At 41.7% G+C, this 17,184-nt stretch overlaps 1 protein-coding gene across 1 annotated transcript in view; it reads right to left on the minus strand.

The window, feature by feature from the left end:
* adam10a (ADAM metallopeptidase domain 10a) overlaps positions 1-17,184 on the minus strand; it is a 37,154-nt gene that overhangs the window by 5,893 nt on the left and 14,077 nt on the right. The window contains exons 3-8 of the mRNA XM_056411923.1: positions 7,715-7,833; positions 7,027-7,185; positions 4,060-4,160; positions 2,133-2,294; positions 1,864-1,956; positions 1,440-1,623 (exon numbers count right to left, since the gene is read on the minus strand). Of these exons, the coding sequence (XP_056267898.1) occupies positions 1,440-1,623; positions 1,864-1,956; positions 2,133-2,294; positions 4,060-4,160; positions 7,027-7,185; positions 7,715-7,833 (818 nt within the window). The remainder of the gene's footprint in view (positions 1-1,439; positions 1,624-1,863; positions 1,957-2,132; positions 2,295-4,059; positions 4,161-7,026; positions 7,186-7,714; positions 7,834-17,184) is intronic.

Raw genomic sequence — 17,184 nt, forward strand, 5'->3', positions numbered from 1 at the left:
TGTCCATTCTGTGTAAGTGTACACAAATATGGCCGCACATTATGCGTTTACCGCACATGTGTGTGTACTTGTGCAACTTCTCCATTGAAGACACATAACAGCTGTTCATATCAGATAAGATACACTTTAGTTGTGCTTGACCAGCATTCCTGATGACCTCCCTCTGTTGAAATAATCTCCCCGCAGCTCGCTGCAGCCCATTTCACTCTCCATCTCTGATCCTCAATCAATTCTTTCAGTTTACAGCAGTGCCAATTTCCCCGTATTGATTGTCTGTTTCTGTATTCTTCAAGTTGAGATGTGCTATCTGAACTTATTCAAAGAAGGAGAAAGGAGAAACCACCATAGGTGTAGACAAGTTTGGCTTTGGTTGAATGCAGGTTAACAGTCGGTGTGGACAGTAAAATAGGAAAAAGTCATCCGAAAAGCAACCCTGGAACCCACTGGCTGTCGTCTCGCAACGACTTAGCTTTGAATTAACTTCATCTGCATTAATATTCAGTTTAAACTTGCTACTTGTGAAACAACCAGGTTCTAGACGTCGTCTCTCAACTCAAACTCCATTCTTGCATCTCAAGTTGCTAATTGGAGCGAAAACAATGACCAGAGCACGGTAGAGGAAGTCTTGGCCCAGATGTACGTTATCTGTACATCCACTGGCCAGCCATGCAAGAAAAGAGTTTGAGTTGAGAGACGACTTCTAGAACCTGGTTGTTTCACAGGTGGCAAGTATAAACTGAATATTAATGCAGAATTATTGGCAACTACCCTCAGAGGTCAAATTGTCATCCGACCGCTAACCAATGGGATGCAAGATGGCCATAACTGTAATGCATACCTCGAGAAAAGTAGAAAGACAAACTAAGATAATGTTGGAGAGTTTTGAAATTCCTTAACCTATCACGCAAACGTAATGGGAAGAACACATGACGAATCATGACGAAGGAGACTGTATTCCCTCTGGCATCCATTAATGCATAAAATATTATTCCTATTAGATAATATATTATGTCTAAGTATCCTTCTCATTTGGATTCTGGTTTCAGTTAAACTTGCATACTAACTGACACATTGTAAACTTGAGGATCGATCAGAAGACCGTAATGTTTGTGTTTCTATACAAACAGCTCTGGAAGCCACTTAGTGAAGAGCTAAGGTTATGAATGTTACAGTCACATTGTGGGGACAAAATCCATTTCACAATAATGCAAATTATTCTATTGTATCCAACCAGCAGACCACCCACTGCATATTGTGCTGACTACAGCATTATGCTAAAGCTGCTGAGCTCTAAGATCTTAAACAAAACTCATCAAACGTTAACAAAAGAATAAATGAAAATGGATCAAGCAAAATATCAGGGTAGCAAATTGGAAGAATGCTGTTCAACTTGATGAGCTAAAGTGAGTCGCTGTGTGTGTGTGTGGTAGTGTACCAACCTGAAGGAGCCCCAACCCAAGCCAAGCCAAGCACCCCATCATCAAAGTCCCTGTCAGAGAAGACGTAGGCGAGGCAGTAGTCATCGTGGTTCTGCTCAGAGTTAAGCTCTAAAAACTTCTCCACTCCGATGTTGGCAAAGCGGAAGGGGTTCGTCGAGTCTTTTTCATCGGTGGTGGTGTTTATCTAAATAAAGGAGAATTAAACAATCACACAAGAGGAGTGAGAGAGGAGAGAGTCCCCAATACTGGCAGAATAGCAGATACAACTTCCAGAAACGGCAAGGCCTTACAAAAAAAGGTTCACACGGAGTAAAGTCAATGCCACATTGTCCACTGCTAAAAAGACAACGTTAAGTTCTCCACTCATCTGAGCGGCTAGATTCCTTTCAGGTCAGTTGTTATACAAACTGAATCTTCAACTCACCCTGATCCTTTTAACCATGAAGCTGATGTTTCGAATGCCCAGGAAGTCAGTGGCCTGGTAAATAGAGTCAAGAGCCTTTACATGGCTGGATATCTGTGAAGAAAGTGGTCAATTAGATTTGTAGAAAACCCAAGAAACAACACATGATGACTGTTATTGTTACTGCATTGAAGACACTCAGCTTTGGCTGCCATTTCAAAACAAAATCTAGACATGTGATTGAGTTTATAGGTTCCAGCCAAAGTCATGTGTACACACGGTGTGCATACCTGGGCAATGACAGCCTCTCTGGTGCCATAGAATTTGTGGAAGAGGTGGTCAGTCTGGATGAAGAGCTGGCAAGTGTTTTTCTCTTTCGCCGCTGCCCTCTTTCTCCTCAGAATAACAGGACCATGGGAGCTCTCCTCCTCCCTCGACACACTGTTCACATCCTGTACCCAAAAAAACAAAAACAGGATCAAACGGAAGGAAGATGGAGTGGGGACACATTGCCATATTTAAAAGGTTCAACAAGATCCAGTGTCTGATAGGAAGAGTGCTGGATCAGAGAAATGTCTAGCAGAATTAAAACAGATACATTATTATTAGTGCTGTGAAAAATAACGCGTTAACTCAGTTAATTCAATTACAGGTTTAACTAGTTGGTTTTTTTTAACGCATTTAACGCATGCGCAGAATGAGCTTCCAATCCGTCTGTTGTTGGTCGTCGGGACGGAAAAAAAGTCACTTGCAAAATGAGCTTCCAATACACCACTTCAATCTGAACTCTGTCCGCTCTCATGCAGACGGTCTGTTCATCGGTAATGATCCTTCCGCAGGTTCACCTACGGAAACCTTGTTACGACTTTTACTTCTTGTAGATCAGGGTCTCAACACGTCGATCGCGACCTGCCAGTCGATCGCGGCGTAGTGTTGGTAGATCGCATGACATTAAAAAGATTGGCCCGCCCCCTGACATGTTCTCTATAGCACGTCTTTGTTCTTTTATTTAACTAAACGTCTGTTGTTGATCGTATCTCCACAGCAGCATGTCATTTCTGTCTCTTCGCATTGCGTTAACACTTATCGATCTCCGTCTCGCGCGCCACAGAGCTCCGTGCGCGCGCATCGGGACCGAGCAAAAAAAAAGTCACTTGTCAATCTGTCCACCTGTCCGGTGAGGTTTCAGCTTTGCAGCGGTGTCCCCGCCGTCCCTTTCATCATGACCCCAGTTCATGAAGAAAACCCACACAGTCAGTTTGCCTCAGCAGCTGCTAGAGGAAGACTAGAGGCCTTTAGATTGTATCATGGTGGAGTTAATGGTTGACAAACAAGAGAAAAATGTTCTGTTTAACCCTCCTGTTACCTTTACATTTACTAACATATTTTACCCTCGGGGTCAATTTGACCCCAGCAATTAAAACCTCCAGAAAATTATTAGAATTAATATTGCTTCCCAAGTTTAATTGTGAGGTACTTTATGTTTGTTTGTTGACTACCTAAATAGCCCTTTAAATAAATAAAAAAGTTGATATTTCTTATATGTTTGACACAGTGAAAAACAGCCTGGGGTCAAATTGACCCCAAAGAACACCGACATTAAACATTGAATGGGGTCAAATTGACCCGAAAGGCAACAGGAGGGTTAAACATTCTGTTTAGGATGAAGATGTATTAATGTTCCATATGGAAGAAAACTGCTAAATAACTGCTGAGTTGCAGCACCATTGTATAGAAGAATGTATAAATGTATATATCCGTCTTTTGTCATGTGTTCTCACAAAATATACCGAGAATATCGGTAATATGTGATTAATCATGATTAATCCACAAAAACCTGTGATTAACCCGAGTAAAAATTTTTATCGTTTCACAGCCCTAATTATTATGTATCAACCAAGTAGTTCCTGTTAGAATGATTTGTATTGATGTGTGATGTTTTGAGCACCAGGAACAGGAAGCCTGAGAAAGAGACCGGTGCTCGAAACGTTACACAGCTTTGCAAAACGATTTTTAGCATGGCTTCAACATTCAAATAATAGTTTGGATTTAAAGTGTGTTCAGCTGTTCTAAAATATATACACATGACTATACTGTTGGTGTAAGGTAGACTGGATATGATAGAAGATCTTTTTAATCCCACAGGCCTTTTTTATCTGTTTAATTATGAGCTGGAAGAAGGGGGGGAGGGGCTTTGTTATGATGCCGGTTGCTTACTTTCACTGGGTCTTCTACTGCGGTTGCCTGGTACCTCCTCATCCTCTCCAGCACTGAGTGGTCAGCGCAGCCGCCCTCTGAGCCATACTTATGAGGATAATCTGGCAGATAGGGAGGAATTAAGAGAATGGTTGTGAAGGGATTATACTGCCCTCATGGATCTCTTTTCGAACAGTGTGTGGTGGGCTGGAGAAGGTGAATCGGGGTGAGTCGGGTGTTAAAGAGTAGCTGCATGAAAATAAAATAAAAAGCTGGAGCGGAATGGCTTTACTCTCTACAAATCCTAACTGACGAGTTAATGTCATCCCTCTCTCTCCTTCCTCACGGAGCAGTAAAAGGAAACGCACAGCCTCTACTAATTGGAAACATTGATTCTCTGTTCAAACCAGCCTTTTTCCAATATACCACTGCTGTGTAACAGAGTGCCCTCCAAGCTTCGACGCACACTGCAATTAAACGTAAAGGGTAAATGAGACGGTGTTTATGATGTACAATAGTAATCTTATTTCCATTTTGGGGGATTAAACACTTCGGATGCCAAACAACACTATCATGTAACACTAATAGACTACTCAGGGAATTATTACAGCATTTATTTTACAATCACCGATGTGGTCATATCAGACAGCACACCGTGTACAAAATGAAAGCATTTTTCAAACAACATATTAATCTGTGCCGCATGGCCATCTGGCTTCAGCAGCTGTCTTTAATGGATCACAAAAAGAAGATGGGATAAGTCTCACGATACATAATCACCACCTCTGCTGATAGTCACAACTCAGTTCACCACTTGCCACCCTCAAATGTTAATCCAACATCAAGTAATGTATGAATCATAGTTGCCCGACCTCACTGAAAAAGCTATTTCAGATAAAAGAGCTATGAACAAAGAGAATGATGACGGAGAATAGATGTTTATTTTGGGCTTATCTAATGGGAAACTATTACATACTGAAAAAACGAGCACTATACCACACATTGTTTCAACCAAGCAGCCGTTACAACCCGATGTATTAAAATCCTCAAAGTTAAGTTGTCGCTAATAGCAAAAGAAAAAAGCTAATGGTCAAACTGTTACGCACTAATATTATTATGCCGTTAAAGCCTAGTGAGTGTCAGTAGTCAAACATTACTTGAACTATAGTGAACAACAGTGAACAGGCTGAGGATGGCGATTTCTATCATTTTAAGAAGCTGATATACAAAATGGGTTGAAATATTTTTTGCAATGTTTTTATGATGCAATATTTTTGTGGGGGCTAAATCAATATGCTCTCTGCTCTGATGATGTTAGTTTTATCAAAACTGTAAATAGTGAATTGCCTGAGCAGTTTGTAATCCCATTCCCTAGATCCTAGTCATTCAGTGAAGAGAACAGTCCTGTGCTGGTTAAACTGAACGGCGACGCACTGAAGCAACAGATTTAACCTCAGACTATGTGTGTTTTCAGAGACGGCCCTCTTTGCCTTTAAGGTGAATGCCATCTCATTCAACGATTAATCCTCAGGCCCTTGCAATTCGGACGGAAGTGAAAAAGAATTGGAAGAATAGCCGAGAAACAGAAGGGAGGACGGTCCTGACTCTTTTTCACCAATACCAGCATTGAAAAAATAAAGATATTACTGATGGCAGACAGACGTGATTCAAATCTAAAACTGTAGTTTTATGCTCTGAGAGGAATATTTGAGTACAGCTTAAACTGCCCATACTGTGATTAGCTGTTACCAGTATAGTGTGATAGTTAGATCAGGGTGCATTTTAATCATGTTAAATACCTGAATAATCTCTAAAGCAGAGGATCGGAGAATATGCTTTTTATACGAATGAATTCAGTTTTCAGCAATGATTTACTTTTATTTCACAAGGATATAAAATCGAGGCGAACGGTCTATTTTTCCGTGCAAAAATAAGGCAAAAGTTCTGGCAGAGCTGGCAGCAAAGGAGAGACGGAGGATGGATGCTACGCTTGTGTGAGGACGTCGTCTTTTGGGAGGTCATTATTAGCTGTAAACGCTGCATGACAGCAGTACAGAGTACGACTATGTCAACAGAGCAAGGAAAGGCTCGGGAATAAAAACACAACCGAAAGAGAGCAACTTCATTCTCTGCTCAGGTGGAAATGACTCCACTAGCGTAACATAGCAAACAGCTGTTTGCTGCTTCATTATAAATCTAGATGTCAAAAATGGTTCCTTTGATTTGGAAATTCAATTGAAATGAGTTTGCTTGAATTGTCTCATGAAGTTAAAAAGAAACCCCCTTGTGTCTGTGTCAGTGCATATGTGTGTGTGTGTTTATGTTTATTCAGGTTTGTCCTGATAATCATCTCTCCGGAACAAGCCTGCATGCGCATGCTCACACAGCCCAAAGCCCAAAGCCAGGGCGGGGTTCTTATCACTTTCAACCTGCTAGAATCATGAGTCTCTAGTCACTGGATTGTGTTTCTACTCGACATGTTGTTTACCCAACACAACCTGTCTGTCTGAAATCTACTCTTTTCAGAGTTGACTTGCAGTTTCCTATGAGCTGCAGTTTCCTGAGCAGTTATCATTTGGGTGTCGTCTGACATTAGCAAGAGATATCTTTTTGGTTGTCCTGCTCCAATACTGCATTTAATATAAATACTGGACACCTTATCCATGGCCCAGAACCCAGACCCAAATCCTACCAGTATCAGTCTATCAAACGTAACACTCTTTAAGCTTGTGAGGCTAATCTACGAACTGCTGACCCATAATCCCCCATCTGAAAACCACAAGCACCACAGCAATTTATTCACAATTTAATTTCTCACAGTACAAAATAAAAATGTTGCTCAATATTGTTATAAAAATAGAAATACACAGGAGGCATTACAAAAATACTCCTGTTAAAAAGCAAAATGCCCTGGCATATCAAAAGGCAAATAGTGTAAATATTATCTGGAAAGGAAATGCCATTGCAAGAGCAAAGTAAAATACTTACTGATGTCGTCCTCATGATAGATGACGGAGTGGAATGGCACATTCTTGTCCTTTATGTACCTCTCGGAGGGTTCGACATAGTACGTCCCTTGGTTGGTTTTAATGAAGCCCTCGAAGCGCCCATCGACCACAGAGCCATGGGTCAGTGTGCCCTTTTCACCTGAAGCACAAAAGATGATGAGCAGAGTCAGACAAAACAGATTCCTTGATTGTAATGAAACTAAAGATCAAATTTAACAATCCTTTTATATAAAATACACAATTAAACGTATCTATATATTCAAGAAGTTTAAGAAAAGAAATCTGGTCAGCATACAATTTGGACAAAAAGACAGTGGTATGTGCATGGAGGATGACAAATCTTGTATTGTAAGCATTTTTAAAAATGGCTATGATTACAGTGAAATTTATTTTATAAATGTACACAACTTTTGTGATAAATAAATAGAAATGGTGGAGAATGTGTATTGGCAAGAATCTAGCAATACAACATCATAAAACAGGCATTCCGATTCAATATATTGGAATACATTGCCATACTGAAAGCAATTACAGTATGGCAAAGGAACTTATGATACAGGGTCTCAAATTAATTGAAAATAAAAGTGACGTAATTGATTATGAAACATTTGCTTTAAAGAAACTGCGCTTGGGTTTAGGATGAGCTTTGTGAAAACAGCTGGACTTACCAAAGACTTCTCCACTGTAAATATGGGATGTATCAATGGATACCTCCTCTCCCGAAACCTCAATGATGAGATCTGGGGAAAATAGAGTTGTATCCCTCTTCATCCGCAAGTTAAAATGTCTGAAGAGAAGAAGAAGAGGAGAACATATGTAACGAGCATAGCAATTAAAACCCAAATGCAAAGTTGTACTCTGACACAGTGACATGTGGGTAACACGATACACACCAACAACCCTGGTACTGTCAATATCATTACCTTCGCATTGAAAATGCCGGAAGGTTATGTTTTGATCGCCGTGTATTTATTTATTACCTTCGCATTGAAAAAAAAAGGAAGGTTGGTTTTTGATTTATTTATATGTTATTTATTTATTTGTATGATATTCGCAAACAAAGAGTATTGAACCGAATCGCATGAAATTTGGTGGGATGATTGTTTATTATCCGGGGACCAGTTGATTAGATTTTGGATCGAGGTCAAAAAAGGTCATGAACAGGTCAAACAAAATCTTTAACAAACTCAAAAAAGTTAATTTAATGATCGCGGGGGATTTGATTATATTTTTTGGGAATCGGGGGAAGGTTTTGTCATCAAGGGATGGAAAGGTCAGTCAAAGGTCAAATATTTTTTACCATTTTTTTTGTCCAATTGGCATGCAATTGGGATGGGAATTACCATTATATCATGGATTCAGATATTTATATAAGGAATCTTTCAGATATGAAGGTATAGTCTATACTTTTTAAGGTTAAACTTTTTTTACCATAGCACGATACATTTTGTCCAATTGGCATGCAAAAAATTGCCGAAAATGTTCATAATTCATTGCCCTATTTTTTATGCGTTATTTTATGATTTTATTTCACAAAAAGTTTAAATATTTATTTATTTAATTTTGTTATTATAATACTGGAAATTTGTTTATTATCCAGGTTATGATTGATATTTGGTTTGATTTCGGATCAAATAGATTCGGACTAGTTGATCAGATTTTGGGATCGGGTCAATCGCATGAAATAAATTCTGATGATTTGGTGGGATGATGGTTTGATTGGATAATTTGACATTTATTTTTCATTTCAAGGTCAACATTGATCAAGATCAAGGTCAACCATTTTTCACAAATTTTTTGGATCAATGCCAAAAATTTTGCACCAATGTTCAATGTTTAATGCCAAATCAATGCATATGCTTAATGCATGTATTCAATATGCCCAATCTTGTGCCATTCTAGTTCCCACATGTTTTACCGAGATTCACCATGTTGCTGTGCTGGTTGTTGCTCACTAAGTCAGAAGGAGAGTTATATCATGAGGGAAAGCACATGAACATTTGTGCACAGCCATACTACCGTTTTTTTAATTAATCCTCTCATTCACATAAAACTATTTCAAAGAAAAAAAGCATCACATGAGGTGGACATGAGCCACGAGCTTCACAGCAACCTGAGGCAATGCAGGGAGCATTCCAGAGGCTCTTCACCAGGACTCTCTTCAGTAACCACAAGGCTTGGTCTCCAGGGGAGAGCTTCCTCCAAACGACAAATGATGCTCACAAGTCCTACTGAGCCCGTTATGGGTGGATCTTTTTTTAATTTCTTGCATGAGCACAATTTGCAAAGGGACAAAAAAAACATTATGGAAAATGTAGATTAACTAATCATTCTAGTGGTCTCCTGCTTGATCCTTTTAGTTGTTGTAATCACCTGTCTTTTCATAGGCAGGTGGTAGCCACATCTAACCAGAGATTAGTATTGGCAGACAGGTTTAAATGTTTTAGGAATCAAACAAGTGTAGTAACTGACTCAGTTTTTAAAATCATTTATTTATTGTATAGGTCAATCTCAAAAAACAATGGATCCTACATTACCCACAACCAAAATAGTACATTTAGTTTGAAGCCCCCTGCCTGGTTTAAGAGCTGAATATTGTAACAGGCCAACCTCAGAAGTTAATTAGCATCGCACTGCTTCCTTAAAAAAAAAACACGGAATGTTTCCAGTGGATTTTAGAGCAGAAAATAAGATTGATGCCAAACTGAGTTTTGGATACCAACATGTTTTGTTCAGCAAAATAATAGTTAGAAATGAACACCACTTTTTATTTTTATTTTAAAGCAGTCGGCTGCAATAAGAGCTAACGCTACGCTACGTACACTATAAACAAACTACACCACGGTCGCATTAGCATGAGTATATTGAATAATCATATTTTTATATAATGGCAGAGGTATATGTTTTCAGGAGGAGAAAAAGTACATGAAAACATTAATAGAGTAAATTAAACTGAGGATAAGAGACAGACTGTAGATTTGGGGAGGAGTGGAACAGAATATAATTGAGACAGCAAATAATGTGGAAAAGGTCAGACACAGTCCAGGATATCCCCGTCCAGGATGGCACATTGAACTGACCCAGCATTCAGTTTTCCCTTCACCACTGTTGTCATTTCATCAGCACCCCTTTTGTTTTTTTACTGGTGATTTATTATAGACAAAAAATGTACATAGTCCAATATGATTGGTTAAGTCTTACAAATAGTAAACTCATTGATTAAACACATCCCACCTTGATGGACAAAGATAAATAATTTCTTATCCTGCTCACTCCCAATTCCATTTTCCCCATTGGAGCAATTAAAAGTGGGAAGGGAAACGACAGAGAAGTTAAAGGCCGGGAAGTAAAAAGGCAGCGGGAGAGACGCAAGTAGAAAAGAGCAGTTTCTATGCAGCTCCCCCAGTTGTTTTTTTAGTTAAAATATGTTTAGGACTAATGATGTTATTTATGGATGTCAAATGAACCCGTGTTTCATTACCACATGTTCCGGTCACTATGAAAAATCAACTGTGCAAGTGTCAGTCAGATCAGGGTCCCTTAGATCGAATTGTCAAGTATTAACTCATCAGTCACCTCTAATATTTTCCATTAAGTTGTTCCCTTCATCTACCAACACAAAATGGTTGTATGAAACAACCCAACGTTTGTTTCTGGAAATAATGAAATCAATACACTAATTATAGTTCTTGGTCTCTCTACCTTATCAGTGGCCCCTAAAACAATCAGTATGACCTCATGACTTCATGGTCGATCAAAAGCTTGGTCTTCCCATGATAACATCATTGCACGCTGGTCACAGACACAGATGAATCCATAAATAGATTATTCAGTCAGAAATGTAATCTGCTCTATCGGGGATCAGCAAAAGCATTTTGGATGTTTATTGCCAGTTACTGTGCATTCCAGCATTTTTACATAATATCTTTAAGAGAGGGTCAACCCTCAGCAAGAACCCGTCTAAAAATTATAGAATTAACCTAGTTTCTTTCAAACTACATTGTGCAACCTTTTACACATTTGATTATTCAGATCCTCCTCCGTGACAACTTCCAAATAACTGAGGACAAAAAAAAGTCAGTAATATCATAACAGCTACATGTTTTTCTATGAATTACTATTGCACACTTGAAATGTGGTTCCTCTTGTATATAAAGCTACTTCAACCAAAGAATACCCAGATATTTAGAGAATGATTCAAACCTTAACACCAAGCCTGTCTTACACCAAAATGGCAGGTTGTTGGCCAGAGTCCATTATGAATGGACAACTATAATATGAAACTATAGGGTGAAAATCCAACACCCCCGACTCAGTTTTAGACCCCCAGTCTATGTTCTGTATTGCGTTGTTTTCAGTATACATATATAAAATAATGAAGAATATAAAATATGTAAAAAAGGTTTGCATTCCCTCGCATATATGTATTTTATTTCCCCTGATGCATATGGAATGGATGCAAGTCATACGCTGCCAGTTCAGGGAGAATGCTCTGCAGATACTACAGAAGGGAGAGATGATGTGACACTTTACATTATGCATTTAATGCTCATTACTCCTCTCAAACACTAACACGCTCTTGTGCCTGGCGATGGTGGCTGAAGCTGTGGATATTGTTATCGTTCAGACTACGTTTGCAGTTGTTGTTTAATATATGATGCTGTGGATATGACTAGTTAATGTAACTACACTCATAAATGAATGTGTCACTGCCATAATAATAACAGCCAAAGCGCACCACAATCACAATGGCTACCACAGCCAAAGCCACATCATCCCGTGGCTATAGTCATAATCCCAGCTACACAGCAAGCTGCAGTCTACTAGACAATACATAAATGAATAAATCATGCAGCTCAGGCGTTCTCTATGGAGTCGGGCACGTGCAGCTGGGAGAGCTTGTCCTGCAGCAGGGACGGGATGATTGTATTGAAAGCAGAGCTGAAGTCCACAAACAGGATCCTGGCGTAGGTTCCTGGGGAGTCCAGATGCTGGAGGATGTAGTGAAGGGCCATGTTGACTGTGTCGTCTGCAGACCTGTTGGCTCTGTAGGCGAACTGCAGGGGGTCCAGGAGTGGGTCGGTGATGGTCTTGAGGTGTGACAGGACCAAGCGTTCAAGGACTTCATGACCACAGAGGTCAGGCGATGGGCCTGTAGTCATTGAGTCCTGTGATCTTGGGTTTTTGGGACGGGATGATGGTGGAGGCCTTGAAGCAGGCTGGAACGTGGCATGTCTCCAGGAGGTGTTGAAGATGTCGGTGAACACCGGAGACAGCTGGTCAGCACAGTGCTTCAGGGTGGAGGGGAGACGGAGTCCGGGCCCGCTGCTTTGCGGGGTTCTGCTTTTGAACAGCCTGTTGACGCCTCTCTCCAGGATGACGAGGGTCGTCGCTGAGTTGATGGAGGGTGCTCCAGAGGTGTGAGCCCCTGATGGGCTGGGGAGGTGGGCTGATGGTCTGTGGCTTGTTGATGGGGCTGTGGGGATGGTCTCAGGACTGCTCCATTGTCTTTCAAAGCGGCAGTAGAACTCATTTAGCCCGGCTGCCAGAAGCACATTGTTCATGGAGTGGGGTGATTTGGGCTTGTAGTTGGTGATCTGCCTGAGCCCTCTCCAGACAGAAGCAGAGTCGTTTGCTGAGAGCTGCTGTTGCAGTTTCTCAGAGTACAGACGTTAGCATCTCTCACCGCCTTGCTAAACCTGTATTTGGACTCTGTGTACAGGTCCTTGTCCCCACTCCTGAATGCCTGGTCCTTCTGCAGTCTTAGCTTCCTGAGCTCCGCCAGAACCAGGGTTTGTCGTTGTTATAACTCACCCTGGAGCTGGATGGAATACAGCTGTCCTCACAGAAGCTGATGTAGGAAGTTACAGCCTCTGTGTACTCATCCAGGCTGTTGGTAGCAGTCCTGAAGACATCCCAGTCAGTACAGTCCAAGCACGCCTGTAGATCCTCCAGAGCCTCACTGGTCCACTTCTTGAACTTCCTCACCACAGGTCCAGCTTGCCTTAGTCTCTGCCTGTATGAGGGAATCAGATGAACCATGACGTGGTCAGAGTTTCCCAGTGCAGCTCGAGGACGGCGTGATAGGCCCTGCTGATTGTTGTGTAGCAGTGGTCCAGAGTGCTCTTCTCTGGTAGGGCATTTAATTAACTGTCTATATTTAGGAGTTCGTGGCTGAGGTTTCCTTTGTTAAAATCCCGAGTACAATAACTAAAGAGTCCGGAAGGTCCGCCCACACACCGTATCTGTTCGCGAGGGTCCGCTGTGCCTCGTGCACGCCTGCGGCGGCATGTAAACTCCGCCAGGATGAATGAAGCGAACTCACGTGGGGAGTAGAAGGGTTTGCAGTGAATGATAAAGATTCCAGGTCCGCCGAACAGTGCTGTAGGATCACCGTTACGTCGTTGCACCAGCCGTTGTTGAGGTAAAAGCAGATTCCTCCACCCTTTGCTTTTCCGGAGAGCTCCGTGTCCCGGTCCGCTCGGAACAGCTGGAAGCCAGCGAGCTGGAGCGCAGAATCTGGTATCGATCCACTTAGCCATGATTCCGTAAAACACAGGGCGGAGGATGAGGAGAAGTCTCTGTCTCTCCCCACCAGCAGCTGGAGTTCGTCAGTTTGTTGCACAGTGAGCGGATGTTGAGAGAAATATGCCCGCAGCGCTGTACGAGATCCCGCTTCCGTAGCCGCATAAGCGCCCTGAGCGCTTCCCTCTCCGCGGCGTTTCACCGCAGGCGAAGGTGAGCACACCTTTACAAAATGTCCAGTAACTCCACAGAAGTTAAAAACGTTGGAAATAAATCCGCTGGAGTTGTTCCCCTGATGTTCATGAGCTCTTCTCTGGTGAAAGAGCTCTGGGAATCACAGCAGAAAACAGTATTTAAAACGAAAACAACAAAAAACATCGCGCACCAACACACCGAGGCGGCCTTCCGCGGCGCCATCAGGAAGTGAACGTGGAGCTCAACGCTCTAAAGACGTGGACGCTCTAGGTTCCGGCAAAGCATCAGAAGAGACGGCACTTTGCCTGTGAGGAGACAGAGATATTGTGTCTGCAGCTCAAGGGCAGCTACACGCCTGACAGTATTCAACATTTACCCTTGTTATCAGTATTTACACATACCAAGAGGGGCGCACGGCCAACAGACAGCCCCCACCCGGGGGTACGAGGGAAGGGATATGCACCTGTGACGAGATCTGGGTATAAAAGATGGAATCTTGATGTGCTAAAGAAGGTGTGGTTGTCGGGCCTCGACTTGCATGTTGAGGAGAGCTCCCCGTGGTTTGTACTTTGCTTTTGATCAGTGAATAAACGTCTCCCTAAATTGAGAGAACTATAGCAGACTCGTAGTATTGTATAAGCTCTTCCAGGCTGTTCAATTCTGAATTACGTTACAACGCTCTAAAGACAGTGGAGATGGTTGTGGATTTCAGGAGGAATGCAGCCCCACCCGCCCCTCTCATCCTGTGTGACTCCCCCGTCGACGCTGTGGAGTCCTACCGCTTCCTGGGCTCCATCATCTCCCAGGACCTCAAGTGGGAGCTGAACATCCGCTCCATCACCAAGAAGGCCCAGCAGAGGATGTTCTTCCTGAGGCAGCTGAGGAAATTCAACCTGCCAGGGAGAATGATGGTACAATTCTACACGCCATCGTTGAGTCCATCATCTGCCCCTCCATCACCGCCTGGCACCCTGCAGCCACAGCCAAAGACAAGTGCAGGCTGCAGAGCATCATCCGCTCGGCCGAGAGGGTTATCGGTTGCAATCTGCCTTCCCTCCAGGTCCTGTTCACTTCCAGGTCACTGAAGCGGGCCGGAAAGATTGTCGCTGACCCCTCCCACCCTGGACACTCCCTGTTCGAGTCCCTCCCCTCAGGGAGGAGGCTGCGGTCCATCATGACCAAGACCACCCGCCACACCAAAAGCTTTTTCCCGACGGCGGTCGGGCTCATCAATGGACCCCGGGACTGACTGACTGTCACCCCCAGGACTACCACCTCTTCTTCCACCTTCCTCTCTCCTCCTTCTTCCCGCTCCTTCCTCTTCCTCCTCCTCACTCCTCCTCCCTCCTCCTTCTTCTTCCCTCCTCCACACACGTCACTTTAACATGCACTTTAACTAAAACACACCACTTGAAGCACACACCCAAACACTTCACATTATTTGTTGTCTTTCTGTCGTGTTGATTGTTGTTTGTTTGTCATGTCCAAATGTTGCACCTTCCACCAAAAAAAATTCCTCGTTTGTTTGTGAAAACATTCCTGGCAATAAAACTGTTTCTGATTCTGATCAGAGGGAATGAAAAACCTATTGAATTGTGAGACACAATTTCAGGGAAAACAATTATGTACGAACTAACTAAGCAATTATGAATGAACATGATAGAAGGGATTCAAATTAGGATAATTTCATAAAGGAAATGTCATTAATAAATTCCCACCAAGAATTCACTAAACAGTTAAAAATGACCTCGAATTGTTGGTGATTTTACCAACTAATAGAAGAAAAGTGGTGAAGAAACCACTGCATCATGTTCCAGACAAAAAAACCTGCAGGCTAATAAACATGTCTGGCAGCAGACAGGAAGAGGGAGGTTTGGATCAAGCCAGTGCTTCTCATCACACAGAAGCAGCTGACTGATCAATTATTCAGACAGATCCCAAAAGCTGAACATCAGCGTCTGACAGTCACACACTTTGCTCAGTAAAGTAAAGGAGCGCCCTCAAGCCATGTCTACAGAGATGGTGTGCCTGTATGAAGAGGACAATATCCAAATGTCATAACAGTAATTTAACTATTATTAACTATGCCTCCCAGTATAACTGTATATCTATGTTGGTGCTTTGGTCCATAACTGAACTTTTTTATTGTAATTGGCTCCGTTTGAACAGCTATGAACTATGATCACAATTAGAGAGCAGCTAATAAGAAAAATGTGTGATTAATCCCTATGCGAGTGATAATTCAACTTCAAAATATCTCGTTGCAAATCTTTAATATCTGGATGTATTTCAAGGAAAAATATATTTCACAAACCAGAACCTTATTGTTGGAAGGTTGGACACTAAACTGAACCATCTATTGTGTCACTTCCCCCAGCATTGTCTATATTCTACTACTTTTGTGTCACCTCTCTTTGAAGAGAGTCCTCCACAGAGACAACTGTCGGCCCTGCCTCGTTCCATCCACTGATCCAGCTACAAATACTCATGAGAGTGGGACACAAAAGCTTTTCTCCTGTTACAACAAACCCCTATAGTGCCACACAGTCCTGCCTTGGGTTTTCACAGAGGGGAGAGTGTGTGGCTGTGTTTGCACATGCTGCACACACACTGATAAACTTGATGAATGCATTGACAATATAAAGGGAAAGATAGTAGCTTTATGACCACTGGCAGCTCAAAGATATTATATATATATACATATAATTTTACATATTTCCAGTTTAGGTTTTCAGATTTCTTAAAAAGTGATGATTGCCTCAAAAAGCATAAAGTTAAGACAAATTGGTGTCTAAATAAATGACTGTGTGCCCAATAGGCTTCTACAGCAACCACCATTCATAAACTAACTTTATCACAATTATGGAAAACACAAATGCAAATATGCAATATATGAAGTCAGTCAACACAACAAACGACAACCGTAACACCAGAGTTAAAACAAAACCTAAAAATGGAATACTTTAAGCATCAGATAGGTGATATTTGCTTCAAGACCATGATAGTGGCTTGCATAAGCTTGTGCAAGCATAGATGATATTGTATCCACATCTGTGATGCTGTGAAAGTATTTATAATTGGAGTCAATAATGTGAAGCTAAACCTTGCTTCCTTCCTTGTGGACATGAACATACATTAATACAAATTCTAAATATTTGTCAGTTATGTCCAGCCAAAGGGATTATTACATACTCATAAATCTCTCATCTGGTTTTGGGACAGGGATGTCTATATGTACAAATTGTAAAGCACTCTGAGACAAATTTCTAATTTGTGAAAATTGGCGATACAAATAAACTGAATTAAATCTACTCTTTAACTGTTCAGTAACCTGAAGTTGAGTGCTCTATATTAAACATATCTGGTGCACCAGTACTACTACTCTTTCCTCTTTCTGAAACTGCATCATACTGCAAAC

Source organism: Pseudoliparis swirei, chromosome 4, assembly GCF_029220125.1.
Source record: "Pseudoliparis swirei isolate HS2019 ecotype Mariana Trench chromosome 4, NWPU_hadal_v1, whole genome shotgun sequence".
NCBI classification, from domain to species: Eukaryota; Metazoa; Chordata; class Actinopteri; order Perciformes; family Liparidae; genus Pseudoliparis; species Pseudoliparis swirei.